At 37.2% G+C, this 20,457-nt stretch overlaps 1 protein-coding gene across 1 annotated transcript in view; it reads right to left on the bottom strand.

Moving 5' to 3' along the window:
• COL19A1 (collagen type XIX alpha 1 chain) overlaps positions 1–20,457 on the bottom strand; it is a 388,031-nt gene that overhangs the window by 110,910 nt on the left and 256,664 nt on the right. Inside the window, exon 17 of the mRNA XM_060190822.1 lies at positions 1,817–1,870. Coding sequence (XP_060046805.1) covers positions 1,817–1,870 — 54 coding nt within the window. The remainder of the gene's footprint in view (positions 1–1,816; positions 1,871–20,457) is intronic.

A 20,457-nucleotide genomic window follows, 5' to 3' on the forward strand; every position in this document is an offset into this window, starting at 1 on the left:
GCTTGAACCTGTGTACTGGAGCCTTGTAATATGAGTTCTCAACCAGGTGTGACATCACCAGGCTCTTTCATTATGATTTTCTAACTGGTAGGGCCAGGTGGTGGTGCACCTGGTTGAGCGGACCTAGTTGAGCGCATATGTTATAATGTACAAGGACCTGAGTTCAAGCCCCTAGTTCCCACCTGCAGGGGGAAAGCTTTGCAAGCGGAGAAGCAGTGTTCCAGGTGTCTCTCTGTCTCTCTCCCTTTCTATCTCCACCTACCCTCTCAATTTCTGGCTGTCTCTATGCAATAAATAAATACAGATGATTAAAAAATAAAAAATAAAATAAAGATATTCTAACAGGTACCATGACATCACAGTCAGCTTATTTTTTTAAATTTAAAAACATCTGTGATGAATCCAATTTTATAAGAGAGGGTACCATTAAAAAAATAAATAATTGATTATTTATAGATATGCTTCACTACCGTTTCAATACTGTGCCACGTCCTAGTGTTTTGAATAAACTAGTATAGAAAGTTTCAGAAAACATTTAAAAAGAATCAAAATATATGCCAAATTGTCTTTCTAATATAATCCTCCCTGGAAGACTTTAATGAGAACATTTAAGATAGGATTACTTAGGATGTATAAGAAACATTCCACACTTTTGAATTTAAATTTGTCAGTCACAAGTACCTAGGCCTTTATGCTGAAACTAACTCGATGAAAGAAGAAATGGGGTTTTTAAATTAGCACATCACTTTAATAGACATTTTTCTTAGCATCTGCTATTTCCAATACCTCTGTTAATACATAGTATGGCTTTGGGATTTCTTAACAGAGTGGAACAATAGCAATTCATCAGCAATTTAAAGGAAGGGAAAGGAAGAATATATAAGAAAGTCATATAGGAGAGTGTCTTCAAATTTGCTTCTGTGTAGCAGCATATTACACATCAGAAAGATATCAATAAGTTATTATGAACATAAGGGACCCCAATAAGTATATAGAATGCCTCATACAAAAGAGATCAGACCCCAGATAGTTATTATTGAGTTGGTCCAATCAATGGTCTCACACACCTCTGAGTCTTACTTGGTGCCAACACCCATTTTTGTTCCTTTTATTGGGCTCCCTTGTAGAATTGAAGTAAAACTATCTCACCTTTTGCCACTCAGGTATTGTCATGCCAGTATTCCTTTCATCTCAACTATAATTTAAAAATCATGGATAAGTTAAATGTGACACCTTCTTGAAAGGTGAGGAACTGTCAGTTTTGACCCAGAGTATCTTAATATTTGTTTGATATTTTATTGTAGCACATACTGCTTCTGATTAGAAGTCTATTGTGCTTTCCAGAGCTTCAAAGTATCAAATAATCACTTTGTGCCCTCAGAAAAATTAGCTATGTGGCACATTAATACCAACACATGGATTTTCATTAATTTTCTGCATGAAGCTTTGCAAACTTTGAAGTAATTTTTTTTTTGTTTTTATCAAGATAACATCTTGGCTTTTTAAAAGATGCTGAGCAAAATTATCTTGAGACATATTTAATTATGGAAAGATGACAAAAATATGTGAAAGTGTTTAAAAGACTGGGCTAAGGAATTAATCAATGTATATATTTTCAAAAAAAATAGCATCACATGACATCTCTATGCATATAAAATATGTAAAAAAAAGATGTCATACTGAGGATGATGGCACTTTGTTGGTGGGTGAGGTGTGCTGGCACATATTCAGAAATGTGAAATTATACCCTTAAGATAACTGTGTTGTTAACCACTTCCTCGATTAAAAAAATAAATTAAATGAAAAGAAGCTATACCTTGTTAAAATAGCCACCAAGTGTCTGTTGCACTCCTTGTACTCCAGGTGGCCCCTGAATTAGAGACAAATAAAATATTTAAATATTAACCAAATAAATATATATTTAAATAAGGTTTCTAAGTAAGAACACTTGAAATATTATAGTTAAACAGTTTCTGTTTAACTAAATACTCTAGCCAAAATTTATGTGTTAGCAACTTATCAGGATCCTGAGTGGGAGGTACTTAATTCAGGAACTTCTAGGTTAAATCCTTTATGAATCCGAAGAGAGGCCCTAAGTGGGAACATGAAATATCTTACCAGAAGATCAACCATCAGCAGTTTTTAATAAAAGGAATTGTAGCCATAAAACTTCTCCAGAGAAGAGGTTGTAGATTTGGCTTTTTTTTTTTTGACACTTCTCATTGGGTTTTGATTGATGTATTATAAAAATGTGTTTCCCCACATGCTACTAACTTAGAAATTGCAGGGAAATATTTTTCTATTGCTTTCTTTTTTGAATTAGTTCAGTGGAAATGGAATATACACATACTTTCAGCACAGAAAAAGATGTGTACTGAGACCTGAGATATTTAAATACTTGTACTTTACAGCTGATTGCATATATTCAGTCAGCTGAGCTTTAGATAGAGAAGAAAATAAGAGAGAAAAGTATTAAAAACATTTGTCATCAAGACTTTCAGGCTGAGAGGAAGAGATATTAAGGTTTTCAGAGATTTCAATTTTGGGGGTGGATGGGCAGGGGGTTAGAGCTTTAAGTAAGTACAAAGCTTAGCATTATTTTAAGTTGGCCTTGATTCATCAACATTGAACTGTACAGCTCTCCTGTGTTTGCTCTTCCCTGCTATTGTTGTGTTCTTGGTTCTACTCTAATCCTGACCATCTCATTAAAAGTTGGAATTCCTGGATCTGGCACAGAGTAGATCCAGCTTTTTAGTCCTATTCCCAACTCTGACACTATATTCCCAGACAATAATTTAAAAAAATATATATTTATAAAATAAAAAAATATCGACAAAACCATATAATAAGAGGGGTACAATTCCACACAGTTGACACTACCAGAGTTCCATATCCCATCCCATTTTTTGAAAGTTTTGCTATTCTTTATCCCTCTGGAAGCATTGACCCAGGATCATTATGGGGTACCCAGATGGAAGGTCTGGCTTCTGTAATTGCTTCTCCACTGAACATGGGCATTGACAGGTTGATCCATACTCCCAGCTTGTCTCTCTCTTTCTCTAGTGAGGCAGGACTCTGGAGAGGTGGGGTTCCAGGACATACTGGTGGGGTTCTCTAACCAAGGAAGTCAGGTTGGCCCCAGTCAATACTTTTAGCCAACCTGCATGTTATCTGTGGGGCTCAGGCAAAAATTAGCAAAGTCTTGGCCCCTTAGAATATACCTAAAATAGACTTTCTTGCTTCTTCCAACATAAAGACCCCAGATTTCATCTGCTTTATTTTTACCTTTATGTTACTGATTGTTAAACAGTTTGTTCTGCTTTTTAGCCAACAAGCTGCAGATGCTACCATGATTCCAAACTGACTTCCCTGGGCTGATGACCTCACCAATGTGGCTGGAATCCCACCTCTCCAGACCCCAAGCCCAATTGGGAAAGCTAGAAATAGGCTGAGCGTATGGATCGACCTGCCAACACCCATGCTCAGCAGAGAAGCAATTACAGAAGCCAGAACTCCCAACTTCTGCACCCCATAAAAATTTTTGCTTCATACTCACAGAGGAATAAAGACTAGGGACCCTTCCAGTGGAGGGGAGGTTATAGGAAATTCTGGTGTTAGGAACTGTATGGAATTATACCCCTCTTATCCTACAATATTGTCAATCATTATTTTAAAAAATATTTTAAATATTTATTTATTTATTCCCTTTTTGTTGCCCTTGTTGTTTTATTGTTGTAGTTATTATTGTTGTTGTTGATGTCATCATTGTTGGATAGGACAGAGAGAAATGAAGAGAGGAGAGGAAGACAGAGAGGGGGACAGAAAGATAGACACCTGCAGACTTGCTTCACTGCTTATGAAGCGACTCCCCTGCAGGTGGGGAGCCAGGAGCTCAAACTGGATCCTTATACCAGTCCTTGCAGTTTGTGCCACCTGCATTTAACCAGCTGTGCTACTGCCTGACTCCCTCAATCATTATTAAATCACTAAAAAAAAAAAAGTTGAAATTCTTTTGCTTCTTCCTTTTATGTGGGACTCCTCTCAGTAATACATGCAAGGCAGGATTCTTCGTGGTGAATCCCTTCAGTTTCTAAATGTGTGAAAAGATTTTTACTTTTCCTTCATACTTGGAAGATAACAAAGTTTAGCATTATTTTATATCAAAACATTCAAGCCAATTGATATAATCAGTTACATATATATTAGTTATATATTCAAGATATATTCAGTTATGCTAAAATATAATAAGAGGTTGCACATTAAATCCAATCTTTAGAGATGGGAAAAAAGGAAATATCACAATGGCAAAATTATTTACATCTTTGCTTCAAGAGATGAAACACAGAATGCATTTGAGTAACCAAATTAAACATCTTTGTAACACATATATTACTTTTTTTTTTTATAAAAAGGGGGAATGGAATCTTTGAAACATGAAGAAAAAGATTTAAAGATCAATTGCTAGCTACATTCACTGATGTAAGTAAAATCTGAGATACACTGAAAAACATTAATATTAGTTAACATTTGTGACAGGTATTCCTGATAATGGGCTTGTGATTGAAAATCTCTTCTAATATGAAACCTTTGCATTGTGCCACAAAATGCAGAAGACACAAAGATGTGGTGATGGATGCCTGGAATCCTGTTGGTGTAACTCTTGAGAAAAATAATAGGCCTCACAAGTAACAGAGCCAGCAATGATTGGAAAGACAAACGATGTTGTTACCTAGTTGAAATAAAAACAGGACTATTGTCAGGGAAAAAAATTGTCATGGCATTATCTATTTTTCATCAGCCAGCTTTTTGTAAAGTATTCTATGTTAGATAAAGTAATGAGGAAAACAATCAGTGAGCTGGAGTTTGCTGCACAAGTTCTCTAGCTAAGAAGACACAAAATAAGAATTCATTCTTGAAGCTCAGAAGACCTAAAAGTCTGTATACCTTTAACCCTTCTGAAAATGTTTAAGGAGTGAAATGAGGAGAAATTTTAAACATAATATGTAGTAGCATCAATAGGTAGCTTAGGAATAAATGTATAGTAGGTTTCTAGCAAATGGTGAATGTAATTTGTTGATAACATGCCCAATTAGATTAAAAATATAGTGATACAGTGGGTAAATTTAGCTTCATACATTACATACAATAGTTAAAAATTAGAATCCTGGGAGTTGGGCGGTAGCTCAGCAGGTTAAGTGCACATGGCGTGAAGCACAAGGATCTGCGTAAGGATCCCAGTTTGCGCCCCCAGCTCCCCACCTGCAGGGGAGTAGCTTCACAAGCAGTGAAGCAGGTCTGCAGGTGTCTGTCTATCTTTCGCTCCCCCTCTGCCCTTCCTCTCTCCATTTTTCTCTGTCCTATCTAATAACAACAATAATAAGTACAACAACAATAAAAAACAACAAGGACAACAAAAGTGAATAAATAAATATTAAAAAATTAGAATCCTACTTATTAGGACTTGCTAATATATAATAAAATTAATAATATAGTCTCTCAAATAGAGTTAAAGAATCAATGAAATTATAATAGCAAACACTGATACGGCGTTTACTGTGTGGCAGGCATTATAACTAGAAAATTTATATAGATTAACTCAGTAAATGGCTCAGTGACCACAGGAGGTGCAAACTATGACTACTTCCAGCTCAAAGATACACAAAAATGGGGGTCAGAAATTGCTACTGGCCCTAGTTCAAAATACTAATTAATGGCATGGCTAGTATTTGACATAGGCAATCTGGGCCCAATCTCATCTCAGTTCTCATCTACTCTATCAACTATTGGGTTGTTGGAAAAATCATGATGTATTTTTCTTTTTTCTTTTTTTAAAAGACAGAAATGGAGAGGGTAGGGGGAGATAGGGAGGGAGAGAGAAAGAGAGACTCTTGTGGGACCTGGCAATGGTGCACCAGGTTAAGCACATATGGTGAGAAATGCAAGAAATGGCACAATGATCCTGGTTGGAGCTCTTGGCTCCCCACCTACAGGGGGGTCACTTCATAAGCAGTGAAACAGGTCTTCAGGTCTTTATCTTTCTTTCCTCTACTCTGTCTTCCCCTCCTCTCTCAGTTTCTCTCTGTTCTATCCAACAACAGCAGCAAAACCAAAATAATAATAATAATAGCAACAAAAACAATGGAAAAAAGATGGTCACCAAAAGTGGTGGATTCTAGTGCAGGCACCAAACCCCAACAATAACTAAGTAGGCAACAAAAAAAAAAAGAGAGAGAGAAAGAAGGAGAGAGACAGTAGAGAAAGAGAGAGAGACTGTTGAAGCACTGCTTCACCACTTGTAAAGCTTTCCCCCTGCAGGTGGAGACTGGGGGGCTCAAACCTGGGTCCTTGTGTATTGTAACATGTGCAGTCAACCAGATGTGCCCTCATAACATATTTTTTTCTATGCAAAAAAATGTGTCATGACTTTTCTGATAACATAATATCTTGAAAGCATATTATCAGCACAAAATGTTTTTCAGTAATTAATTTTTCATACTAACTAGACCACAGAGAATACTTGGTGATCACTCATACCATACTGAAAGTGAAAAAAAATCGACAGTTATACTAGATTTCCTGATGTGTCAGACTGTGCTTGGGTATAGGAGAGGGGAAGACAAGTATTTTGACTTTAGATATAGTCCTAATATAGATCAGAGAAAAGCCTCTCTATTTCTTACATTTTCCATCTATCTTCATATAGTCTCTCAACATATGATTGGAAAATCATGCCTGAATTTAACAAATAACTTCCCACAAAGAGCCCCCTGCCACACACAATTTACTTGTAGTTTCTGTAAGAGAAAGTGGTTCAGAGATAAAAAGAAGTGGTGACTGACAGCAAACAATAAAGATAAAGAAGCAAAAACACTGACGGTGTGGTAGGGGTTGCATGGCATGGCAAAGATAGCGGTGTGAATAAAAATAAAAAGTAGGTGAGAACTGGGTCTGATCTTTTACAGACTGCCTGAAGAACGTTAACTATCTGAATTTTATAACACTGTATTTATTATTCAAAATCCTGATCCTGTACTAAGTATACTACTGGAGGTGGAGCGGGAGAACTTAGTGTAGTTTTTTCCTCTAAAAACAATACTGGGGGAAGATCTAAGACAGTGGCTAGCAATCCTGGCTAGCAGTCCCAGGATTGTTCTCTGCAAAACCATGGCAACAAAAGCTACAGCTATGTGAAGCTCCAGGAACAAAAAGACATAGAAACAGTTCTTGGAACACAGAAAACCTAAAGGCAGAGGAAAAGAAACACATGTAACCCAGCAGAGGAGAAAAAAACAATTGCAAGACAGGTACTGATTTGTCTTGCTCAGGGCATGGTGCCCTTGCACTAAGGGTACAGGGCTACTGAAAACACAGGCAGCCCTTTTGAATTCTCAGAGAAATTAAGCAAACCAAATTTCCTGTCAGAGTCCACCCTGCTGCAGAGCCACCTGAGCTCCAGCCTCACAGTTCCCAGAGTGCTACTTGCTAGTTGACTCTCTCTCTCTCTCTCTCTCTCTCTCTCTCTCTCTCTCAGCAGTTTCAAGATATAACTATCCTGTTTTCCTGCTATGTTAGGCACCATTGCCTTGCTGCCTATGACTTGCCCCTCTGCAGTTTACTTTTGATAAATCTTTCAGAATTCTGGCACCTGTAGATTCCAGCCCCCCACCATGCCTGCTCCAATGGCTCATGAATCTTTCCAATCCTAAAAACCCCTGGCATCCAGGGAATGTCTCCATGTGACAATGTGCTATCAGGCTCAATTTTTCCACCTCATTTCCCCAGGCCTGCTGCTCCATCCCATAGTGAACCCCTACCCTCAGTGTTGCTCCGTGCATTCCTGCCTCAAGGTGCTTCTCTGGACATCTCATCCACTTGACCGGGCCTCTTGCCCTTCCCAGAGAACATGATGACTTCCCAGGCCTGCTGCCCAGTCCTGGAGTCCATCGTGCCATAGTACACTTTCCTGACTCCAGCACACCCTTTCCAGTATCCAAAGGATTGGCCCTGCTTTTACAACCTATCCCTGTCAGGCTTCTCCATGGCTTCCCATTTCGGCCATGCCTCTCTGTGTGTCTTGCTCAGCCATTACGAGTAACCTCACTTGCCCAACCACACCTTTCCAAGCATGCTACATCATCCCAGAGTCTGCCATGTGCCATATGCAATGCCTAATCAATGTCCTTCTAGTACCCATGTACCACACTAAGCACATCCTGCGTAGCGTCATTCCAGGTATTGTCTATCCTGGGTTCCCCTGTGTGCCCTGGCCCATGGAAGCTATGCTTTCCCAGCCTCAGTGTGCCCTTCCATACTTCCTGCCCAGATATTATGGGCCACTATCCATCCCAGGGCCCCACCTACCATGTGTCTCTCATGCCCTGTGAATCCTTCTAGTCATGCTGGAACAACCCACTGCTGCCTTAGACTCTGTGTGGTTCTAGCAGCATGGAGTGTCCACATCCATAGTACACTCCACTACCTCAGAAGCCCCTAGTGCCTCACTATCCCTACCAGATGCCAGCCATCCAGAATGTACTCCCAACTTGTAGCCCTGGGCATAAGCTCTGTTGTTTCTGCAATGCCCATTGCCAGTCTAACTCAGGACTGGTAAAGATCATTGCTTCTTCAAGGAAAACAAGGATGTATTCTCTAGATTGTTATAGAATTCTGACAGCCACTCTTGGGTTGACATGATCCTGTTAACCAGAATTTACAGTTACAATAGGAAATCCCTGCTCTAGATTAAACTGCATCTGCAAGTGGAATCTTAGTGCCTTGTGATGATTCACCATGAATATTTCTCTCCCAAGTGATTCTGGGGTCCTACCTGGCTCCAAAAATAAGGTTACACACCTGTGGACAACTAATTTTTGACACAGAAATACAAAGCATTGAATAGAGATAGGAGAGTCTTTTCAACAAATGGTGTTGGGAAAATTGAATTGAATATGCAGAAGAATGAAGCACTTATCACTATACACAATACACTATACACAAAACTATACATTTATCACTATACAAAAAAGTCATATTCAAATGGTTCAAAGACATAAACATTAGGTTGGAAACCAACAGATAGGAAAAGACACTGGCAGAACAATTCATGATGTTTGTTTTGGAAAAGTCTTTAAAGACTCAAATTCAGCAATAAGGAAGACAAAAGCAAAAATTAAAACAATAAACCAATGAGATTACATCAAATGAAAGCCTCTGCACAGCAAACAAAACATCACTAAAATAGAAAAATATTCTAAAGGATAAGAGAAGATATTACATGCCGTAAAGGGCTAATGACAGTAAACATACAAAATATATATGAAAGAACTCACTAAATTCATCAACAAAAAAGATTCTCATTAAAAAATAGGGAGAGGAAATGGGTAGAATTTTCACTAAAGAGATCTAGAGGGCTAACAGATATATAAGAAAACACTCAAAGTCCTGATTGTCAGAGAATTGTAAATAAAAAGAAAAATAAAAACATAGCAAAAAAAACAGTATTTAAAAAGAAATGCAAATAAAATGTAAATTAAAAATAAATGCAAATAAATTTTCAGAAAAATGTAAACAATGAGATACCACTTTATTCTTGTGAGAATGTCATATATCAGGAAGGATATAAACACCAACTATTAGCAAGGATGTAGGGGAAAAAAAAACCTTCTACACTGCTAGTTGTACACTATATTGCATAGCTTGGTCCAGCCCTTTGCACATACACACACACAAACACACACACACACACACACACACACACAAAACCAGCCTGAAGATATCTCAGAATATTAGACATAGGTCTACCCTATGACTCAGAAATTTCTCTCCTGGGGATTATTTATGAAGAAATCTCCGTACACTTATGTTCATAGCAGCACAATTCATAATAGTCCGAACTTGGAGGCAACCCAGATGCCCAACGACAGCTGAGTGGCTAAGGAAGTTGTAGTATATATACACAATAGAATACTAGCCAGTTGTTTAAAATGATGAAGTCATCTCTTCTGGCTTATCTTGGATAGATCTCAAAGGAATAATAAGTGAGATAAGCCAAAATTTCTAGGAGGAGGACTGAATGATCTCATTTATAGGTAGAACTTAAGCATAAGGATAGAAAGGGAAAACACCAAGAAAAAAAAAATAGCACAAGTATCAGAGTAAGGATCTTGGTTCAAGCCTCTGGTTCCCCACCTGCAGGGGAGTTGTTTCACAGGTGGTGAAGCAGGCCTGCAGGTGTCTATCTTTCTCTCCCCCTCTCTGTCTTCCCCTCCTCTTTCCATTTCTCTCTGCCCTATCCAACAACAACGACATCAATAACAACAACAATAAAACGACAAGGGCAAAAAAAGGGAATAAATAAATAAATTTTAAAAAAGAAAGAAAGGAAGGAAGGAAGAAAAGGAAAGAAAGGGAAAACACAAAGTGAAACTTGAACGGCATGGGGTATATCGCACCACACCAAAGGACTCTGGAAGAAGAGGTGATATGGAAAGTTGACAAGGATATTATAATCCTAGTGCATGATGATGGAAAAGGACCAGTTGGAAGTGAGAGTGTTCTGCAGACACCTATCATGGGGGAAAGAGAAATTGTATGCATCTGTCAACAACTGCACTGTAAACAGTTATCTCCTCCTCAATAAAATGATTTGGAAAAAATTATAAAATAGGAACAATGACAAGAGCATAGCTCACTGGGTAGACTCACCAGCCAAGAGAAAAAAAGAAGAATAATACAGCTCAGATATCTACAAGATAAAGCTATAGATACTATATTCAAATTTTCAAATGTTCTTTTCTTCCAGTAAAATGGCATAGCAACAAAAGTGTGCCCCAAATGGGGCTGATCTCAGGTTTTAGTCTCTTACTATTTAACTCCTGATGAGCAATGTGTGATGAAATTTCTATCTTGTCACTGGGATACTTTTGGTAATGAACTTCAAGTTTGTGTAACAAAGAAGTATAGCTATCAGTCTACCATGCATGCAATACTTTACACAGATTCTCCCAGAGGACTGCAGAACCCCTGCAGTGACTGAAAGGAGACACCAATACAGAGTCCTCAGGGGGTCTATCTCTTCAGAGACTACAGGATAGCAATGGCTCACTAGACTGTCTTGAAACTGTCAGAAACAACCTCAGTCAAACTAAGCATGTTGAACAGTGAGAAACACTATGTATCTAAATGTCAAGAGAAGCTTTCTGTTTACTGTTAGAAAAACAACATATACTCTGAGGTGTTGAATTGATGGCTATCTTTTAGCTACATCCCTAAGAGATGTGCAATTTTTCTGTTTTCTCTCCTGGCATCAAGCATGATTGGAGAAGATTCAAAGAGTCATTCATTTCTAAGTTTAAAAAGTGCTGTCAGTCTTACAGACTATCAATCAACACCAAGAAAGAAGATGCTAAGTGACAAATCTCAGGAATCACATAGTATTAGAAGATGCCCCAGGGCATTTCTGGTCACTTTGTCTGAAGTTTGCATTTAAAAGAAGCCATCAAAGAGGTGATTAACTGGCCTAGGCTGAGCAAAGCACAGAAGTATAAAACTCTTAGGAACTCAACTAGAAAAAAACAGGTTGAAGGCTAATGAACAACATGTCTCAAGATAGTAATACATCAGGTTCCGGATGCCAGCATGATGCCAACCAGACATCCCTGGACTGATGACCCCACCAATATGTCCTGGAGCTCAGCTTCCCCAGAGCCCCAACCTACTAGGGAAAAGGAGAGGCAGACTGGGAGTATAGATCAACCAGTCAAAGCCCATGTTCAGCTGGGAAGCAATTACAGCAGCCAGACCTTCCACCTTCTGCAATCCACAAAGACCCTGGGTCCATACTCCCAGAGGGATAGAGTGGGAAAGCTATCAGGGGAGGGGATGCGATAAGGAGATTGGGTGGTGGGAATTGTGTGAAGTTGTACCCCTCCTATCCTACGGTTTTGTTAATGTCTCCTTTCTTAAATTAAAAAAAAGAAGATAGTAATCCACAAAATGGCTATACTGAAAGCACTGTGCAACTATGTTACGCTAGTTGAATGGGAGATGTGGGGCACTGGAAGTACATCATTATAGTGCACTTAAAAAAAAAAATTCATGAACTCCAAGGAGAAACACTGGTTCAGAACCCAATGGTAATTACTAGGGAATTTTATCAACCTAGTATGGATAGAGATTCTGATGCTTCCTACCAAAGAATTATACATACTTGGTGTAATAAAATGAATTATAACCACATTTAAACTGGGGGGGGTATAGTTTATACAATAGTTAAAAGTATTTTCTAGCTAGTATTTTTATAGAGGTATAAAAAATAATTATCATGAGGTCTACCACCAGCATCATCTGATGCATAATGTGAGAATAATGAGCTAGTTGCATCAACATTCCCTCAGTACATTTCAGTTTTGGCTACAGATTTCCAAAACATAAATGATGAGAAAAAATATCTTTTGAAACCCAAATTTCCATAGTCAGCATCTTATAATAATTTCACGTTTCAGCCAGTTCATATAGTATACTTAAAACTCTACTTTTTTTTTTTAATTCTGAGGCTAATGGCTTACAGTATACTCATGGCATATATACACAATGGAACTCTACTTTTACCCTTTGCATTCTGCCCCTAGTTTTTACTATATTTGGGAAAGAAATCTTTTTTTTAAAATCCAGTTTTAGTATACACTAAATAGTGTGGATTGAAATTCCCATAGTTTCTTTGTCAACTACTTGCAACCCTCACTGATTCTTTCTCCTGAATTATTTCGCTTTCTCATTTTTCTCTAAAAGCATCCTTTAGGTCTTAGTAACTGCTGACTAAGCCTCCTTGAGCCATCTGGGTGCCACTTATCTTCATGCTCCATAGCTCTTCAATCTCTTATTAGGAGCTTCTTTCAAGATTCACAAATACATATATATATATTTTTTTCAGGCTATACACACAACTGCCTTTGGCCCTGTGGGTTTCCAATTAACTTCAGTAACAACCTTTGAAATATCAAATATCTTTTCAAAGAAATTTCTACTAATCAGTTCTCCTCAAAGCAGGCTAAAAAATGCTTGCTATAAGAACAGATGACAAGTTCATAATTGGAAAGTCATTTGGGGTAATTTTCAAGAAACGTTTCCAATTTTGTAATAGCTTGTAGAAAAAGGCAGAGATCAGTAATTATTTTTCCTGCGGTATTAAAAAATATTACTAGGAAGCCTAAATTCATTTATAGAAATGGTAATACGGAACATATTTCAACATACAGTAATGACTGGAAAAGCTAATGCCAAAATGAGTTTTCTTTTATATGTAGCCACTTAGAGAATACATTACATGTAACCTGATAAAATACATTGATACAGATAGTTGATATATTGTCTTGTGTACATGTTTGTCTTTTTAGTTGGGATACATTATTTTTTTGCCTCCAGGGTTATTGCTGGGGCTCAGTGCCTGCACCACAAATCCACTGCTCCTGAAGGCTATTTTTTCATTTTGTTGCCTGGTTGTTTTTTTGTTGTTGTGGTGGTTATTATTATTGCTGTGATAGGATAGGACAGAGAGAAATGGAGAGAGGAGGGGAAGACAGAGGGGGGAGAGAAAGATAGACACCTGCAGACCTGCTTCACTGCTCTTGAAGTGACCCCACCCACCCAACAAGTGGGAAGCCAGGGGCTCGAACCAGGAGCCCTATGCTGGTCCTTGTGCTTTGCGCCATGAGTGCTTAACCTGCTGCACTACCGCCTGACCTCTGGGATACAAATTTTTTGAAGGGGGTCAGGCGGTAGCACACCTCGTAAAGTGCTCACATTACAATGCATAAGGACCCAGATTACAGCCTCTCGTTTCCACCTGCATGGGAAAAGGTTCACAAGTGGTGAAGCAGGGCTGAAGGTGTCTCTGTCTCTGTCCCTCTCTATCACCCCTTTCCTTCTCAATTTCACTCTATCTCTAGACGATAATAAATGAATAAAAATTTTAAAAATTTTTCTTGAAGCCAAGTAGTTTTAATGTTTTCATTTTAATATAAGATAAAATGCGGCTTATAGTAGCTTCCCAATTATTTGATAAATTCAATAAAAATCACTGTTTTATAAGAAAAATGTTGAGAGGAAAGTGAATTTCTTGCTTGTTTCATTCAGTTTTCATTAGAAATGGCAGTTAACAGAGCAGAGGGCTTGCTACTTCTAAACTCAACAGAAGATAGGAGCAACAGGTTGAGAGTAAGCTAATAATCTGGCTAAATAATTGACTACAAACCTACAGTGAGCTCCAGTTATACAGAAAAGAATGGTCTTTAAAAAAAAAAAGAAACAGAATTACAACATGATGCAGGTTGTATCCTAACAGCTGTATTCTAACTCTGTGGAGAAAAAAAAAAAATCAATGATACTCTTTAGATAGAAAGCATTTAGAAAGTCAATTTCATTTTCTTTTAAACACAGATTCTTTTATTTGTATTAAATATTTTCTCTCAATGAAACAATGTTCAGTGTAGCTTAGGCTTTAATTATATAAGTAAATGGCTGTAATTTTGTGAGAGATTATTTTTCTGAGAATGTTTCTACTATTTTGTTTAAACCACTGTCTGGTCTAGTGCTTTCACTTTTTGGCACAGGAGTCTGAGAAATGGAGCTATTTATTGTGTATTAAACTATAAATTTATAAAGTTTGGTTATATGAAGGGGGATTCAAATAGGAATATGCTTATGGGAAACTCAAGACAAGTTATCCAGAAAGACATATATTATGCACTTAGTGAAAACACAAAGGCACAGATATTTTCAATCATACTGAAAAGGGGATCCAGTGAATTTTTCTGAATGATGATTTTACACACGTGTGTACACACACACACACCCCTATACTCTTACATGGATGAAGTTTATGTTAAAGAAGAAAATTGAAAAGAGAGGAACAAAGTGAATAGTAAATGACTCTGAGGAAGGGCCTTAGGGTCCAGGAACATGATGACGGAAAAATGCATATGTTGGTGATGAGACTGTTCTACAGACAGCTTTCATAGGAAGGTGAAAAATGTGTCAACAACTGTATTATAAGCCACTAACCCCCAAATAAAGTGATAAAAGAAGTGAATAGAAAAATAGTTAAGTAAGGATGAGTATGAAAATATTGGGAAAAGGATCCACTCTTTTGCTTTAGAAATTGTAACCACTGTGCTAAATCTTGGGCAAGGGAGACAAAAATAATGAGAAGATGGCAGAAAGTGATAAAATGGTATAATCACAGTAATATTCACAAATAAAAATAGTCATCTTGAAAGTAGTATCTGCATTTTACTCTTACAGAAATCAGTGAGGCAGACCTTACATTTATTTTATATACAATAGAAACTTAACTATCTTACCCAAAGTCACACAATCAGTAAACAAGTCTAGACTTCAACCCAAGTCAGCCTTATGTCACAGCTTTGGTCTTTTAACTCTATTCTTTATATAACTCACAGTGATATGGATGACATATAGTGGGGAACAAAAAAAAAAATCAATCATCATCCAGCTGGTCAAAAAAAAACAAGCAGCACATTCAAGAGCCAAAGATCACAAGATTCCATAGTGAAATGTAGAGTTAACTCTGGTTAAGTGAAGAAAGCTCTCAGGCATAGTATAGTTAACATACTTTCAAATATTTAAATGACCAGAAGAGACCATAAAGAAAGTGGCTAGAAAGGGAAGAATAAGTATAAGGGAGAGGTAATTCATGTAGACAGAAAAATATGTTAAAATCTTGGGTGGAGCATAAGTTAGAGATAAGGAGAGAAATTTTAGAGAGGGAAATGGAAAAAACTCAGCATCATAAATAATATTTGAAGTTCACATGATACCAAATAATGGTTAACAATTAAAAATTTCTGAGTTGGAAGAAAAAAAAGAAAATTAAAATGGCAGGAGAGGGACTAGCTATCCATGAGGATAATATTGCTTGGGGTTGAGTTTGACAGGCAGAAGATCTTATAAGCATAAAACTGTAATATACAGTCATGGGAAAGTTGTCATACTTGGTAAGGAAAATGAAATGCCTTTTAAATAAGGCTTGTTGTAGCAGAGAGATTTGTGTATTAGCATTCTGTGAATCTGAAAGATTTAAATGATACAACACCACACTGATGTAAGCATTTATCAAAGTCATCTTTGGAGGGCTTCCTTTAAAAAATCAGTAGCAGTTTGGTTAGAAGTCAACAGTCAGGGGAGTCGGGCGGTAGCTCAGCAGGTTAAGCGCCCGTGATGTAAAGTGTAAGGGTTCTACCCCCCGGCTCCCCATCTGCAGGGAAGTCGCTTCACAGGCGGTGAAGCAAGTCTGCAGGTGTCTTTCTCTCCCTCTCTCTGTCTTCCCTCCTGTCTCCATTTCTCTCTGTCCTATCTAACAATGATGACAACAATAGTAACTATAATAATAAAAAGAAATAAGGGCAACAAAAGGGAATAAATAAGTAAATAAAAAAATTTTTTAAAAAGTGAAGTCAGATACTCAATCTTGGTCGATTCTCTGGAAATGCTGAGGAGCATGGTGATCCATGATCTCATCTCAGTCAAAACCTCATCTCAGTCAAAACCTCTCATCTCAAGTCAAAACCTCTCCACCTCCCCCCACACATACACACATACACTCCCTCCACATATATCTTTGCCCCATTGGCAAATACTGGTACCATACATTGAATGATAGTTCCTAGGTGTTTCAGTATAAGATATTGCCAGCATCCCTGGTTCAGAAGCAGTGTGATTAACAGGTGAGGAACTGCAGCAAAGGCAGCTTCTAGATCTTGAGTGAGAATTTTTCACATCTGTCACTTTGGACATTTTTCAAATTTATTCCTCTGTGTATTCCAGGAAGTGCTCACTTGAGCTGGGATTGTCTCTTCTGGCCTGCATACTGAGCTGTGTAATTGAGGGAACTCAAGCATAGGCAGTTTATGGTTGTATGAATAAGCAAAATACTCAATATGTGACCTGATTGTTTTCCAAAATTGCACAGTCCCTGGTTTTACTTGTCATTTCAGAACAGGAGTGGGAGGATGAGACTGTGATAGAAAACTTATTCAATGGGTATAATTAACCCATTTCATAAAAGCAGATTTTCTAAATTATGCTATGAAGCTCTTAAGTTTTTAACACTTTATTTTCCAGAGGAAAAAAGAATCGTTTTTCAAAGATGATTATTTTCTTGGATCTCATGGAACAAAGCAATCTATTTGGCACAAAACTCACTATATGACTGTCATAGTGAGTCACTACTGACTGATTTCCATGGTATGATGGTTAGGAAAGAAAAAAAGAGAGAGAGAGAAAGATTTCTTCCCTAATGTTGCCATCTTGTTTATCCATCCATAAAATGTTTCATACTCATATCTTCACAGTATGCCCCACAAAAAGGAAAAAAATATGTATTTGTCAGCTTCTTCCCTGCAATATAAGGAGCAGCAGGAATCTTGAGAGTGCCCCGCCAATCCACAGAAGTAACATCATTAACCCAGTGCAATGTGATAAAAGCCACGGGACATGAAGACTAGTAAGGATGAGGATATGGAAAACAGATTATTTGGGTCTACTGACTTCCCCCCCCAAAAAAAAAAAACTTATCAGCAACACAAACTTATGGAGAACAACTGTGCTTCTTCCTCTTTTATTTGACCTCAGGAATCTTTCAATATGCCACCCAAATCAGGAGGTAGATTGGCTTATATAACCTGCACCTACAAATGCCTTGAGTTTCTGTTTACTGTAATTAAGTGATAACATTCACTCTCTTTAAAGGTGTTGGTTGAATGACAATGTCTTCTGTGCAGAGGAATTGCCATTTCCAAGGCAAACTGCTGGGATTTAAGATAACCAGACTGATGACACTGGTTTAATATACTGCCTGTTTACACAAAAGCCAAGAAAGCCAAGAGCACATGTACAATTTGAATAGTTGGGGAATATTCTAGATAATTTAGGGAAAAAAATCAAAATGATAAATTGCTAGATTTTATTTTGGGGAGATTTTCCTCTTCATTTTCATCTTGAACATAGGCAATAAAGGGTTCTTTCTTTCCTACAAACAATATGAGGTGAGAGGTAAGATAGTCCAGGCCAGAGAAAAAAATAACTGGCATTAATATTTACTAATCACATTGGATTTTAGGATTGTTTTCCTGTTTTTTAACCATAAATGAGGCATATTGGAATGTGCTGAAAAGTATAGAAAACATTACCATAAATTCTTATGAATCTACAATCTAATGTTAGATGCTAATGATTTTGCCATATCTACTTTAGAATTTTTATTACTTTTTAATGAAAATACAGAAGTAGCTGAAAATCCCTGAAGTCTTATTTTCTACCAGATTTCCTTCCATAGCCCCCTAGATAATATTGAAAATGTGTTGCTTTTCTAGTGGCATAATTCTTTTCAGTCTTACCTTTGAGATGCCTTTGAAAATTGTTGAAAAATATATTGTTAGGGTAGAGAAATCAAAACTCTGGATTCCTGAGAGACTAGACAAGCAAATAAGCATGAGGCAGACTAATTAGAGTAAAAGTGAAAAGAAATTTAATAATAATAATAATAATAATAAGTATACTTCCTACACACATCAGAGAAAACTGGAAATTTTACCATTTAGCCCTAGATACCATCTTTAAAAATAGTTTAATTAACATCAAGGATCTGGAAAGAGGTAAAAGAGGGTCAGTGTGGAGAGTTACACTAAAGGAGACAATACAGCAAAGGCATATGGACTAAAGTTCTGCCTTCTTCACTAATTAGCTTTTTTTCCTTAGGAGAGGCCATTTCCTCATATATAATCTTCATTCTGTTTTACTGTCCCTTGTATACAATTAACCTTCATCAAAGATATACTTTGGGTGAGGTGGCAGGTTTTTGTTCACCTACAATATTACCCAAAACAAACTATAAGATTATTTGGGGCAGGGGAAATAGCATAATAGTTATGCAAAAAAAATGTTCTTGCCTGAGGCTTTAAAGTTCCAAATTCAGTCCCTCATACCACCATAAATCAGAGGGAAGAAATATTATTTGGGAAATCATCCTTTTGTCCTTATAAAATTTTTTGACTTTCTTTTCTGAATATTTTCTTTTTAAAATTTTTAAAAATTATCTTTATTTATTTATCAGATAGAGGCAATTAGAAATCAACAGGGAAGAGGGAGATAGAGAGGAAGAGAGACAGAGAGTCACTTTGCAGACCTGTTTCCCCACTTGCCAAGTTTTCCCCCTGCAGGTGGGCACCGGGGGCTTGAACTTAGGTCCTTGAGCATTGTAATGTGCGCTCAACCAGGAGAGCCACCACCTGGCCCCCTGAATATCTATTCAAAAGTCAGATTTGCTAGACTTATTTAATGCTTATCCACTACAAAGAATAGGTAAGTGGTCCCAACTAAGAAGTTTGGTGACCCTGAATAAAAATTTTCAAATATTCTGTCCCACCATTCCTAGATATAATATATGTTATCTTGGCTGTCTTAGTAGCTGATTTTGATAATATGATAAACTGAAAGTCAATAGCCATAATAATATAAAATCCTCTTTCTCCATATAAAACAATAATTAGTAAAATATTTAGGAAGTTGGAAAGTGGTTCATAATGTCCCTCTACTATTTTCATATAGGGAAAAAAGAGAAGTAATTAGGAAATCAAACTAAAGTGCCAGCTTAAAAGTTCTCAATCTGATATCCAGATGCCTTACATTCATGTCTACTTATTCTGTGACCACACAAGGTGACACTTGGAATTTTAACAATTTTTAGCAACAGCTGTTTTGTCTGGAACCATGACCCTAGAGGAGACAAGTGGTGGTGAAAATGATTAACTGACCATGTCTCCATTTTATCCATCTTAAGTGTCTTTATTTTTAAATCTGATGAAGTCATCTTATTTTTATTAAGAAATTAAATTATTATTCTCATTGATTCAAATAAATGGTTAGGCTCATTTTCTCTAAAGATGTTATCATTATAGTACATACCTTTAGTCATTTAATAGACTGAAGAGAATAACACTCTTTTGCTGAAAGGAAAACTGAGAAACATGACAAAACCCTAATCAGTTCAAGGATTCTGGATGGAATGTTAAGAATATGAATTGGTTTTTATTTGAGACATGATGAGTTTCAAAATGCACAAAGAAGCTAACAGGTGTTTCAACAAGTAATCACATGTTTTAATCAGACTTTTCTTTGGTCATCTGCTTTATTCATCACTCCAAAATGTGGGGTACTAACTTCAGATGTGGCCCTTACTATATGCTGAAAACACTAATTTTCTTTTATGAGTTTTCAGTGCATGGTAAATAATGTTGAGGAGAAAGGCATAAAAATTATGGCTAGAGGGGCTACAGTGGCTAGGCGGTGGTTGAGTAAACATGTTAATCCACAAGGAGCCAGGTTCAAGCCCCCAGTACACACTTGCAGTGGGAACTTTATGAGCAATGAAGCAGTGCTGCA

This window comes from Erinaceus europaeus, chromosome 4 (assembly GCF_950295315.1).
Source record: "Erinaceus europaeus chromosome 4, mEriEur2.1, whole genome shotgun sequence".
Taxonomy (NCBI): Eukaryota; Metazoa; Chordata; class Mammalia; order Eulipotyphla; family Erinaceidae; genus Erinaceus; species Erinaceus europaeus.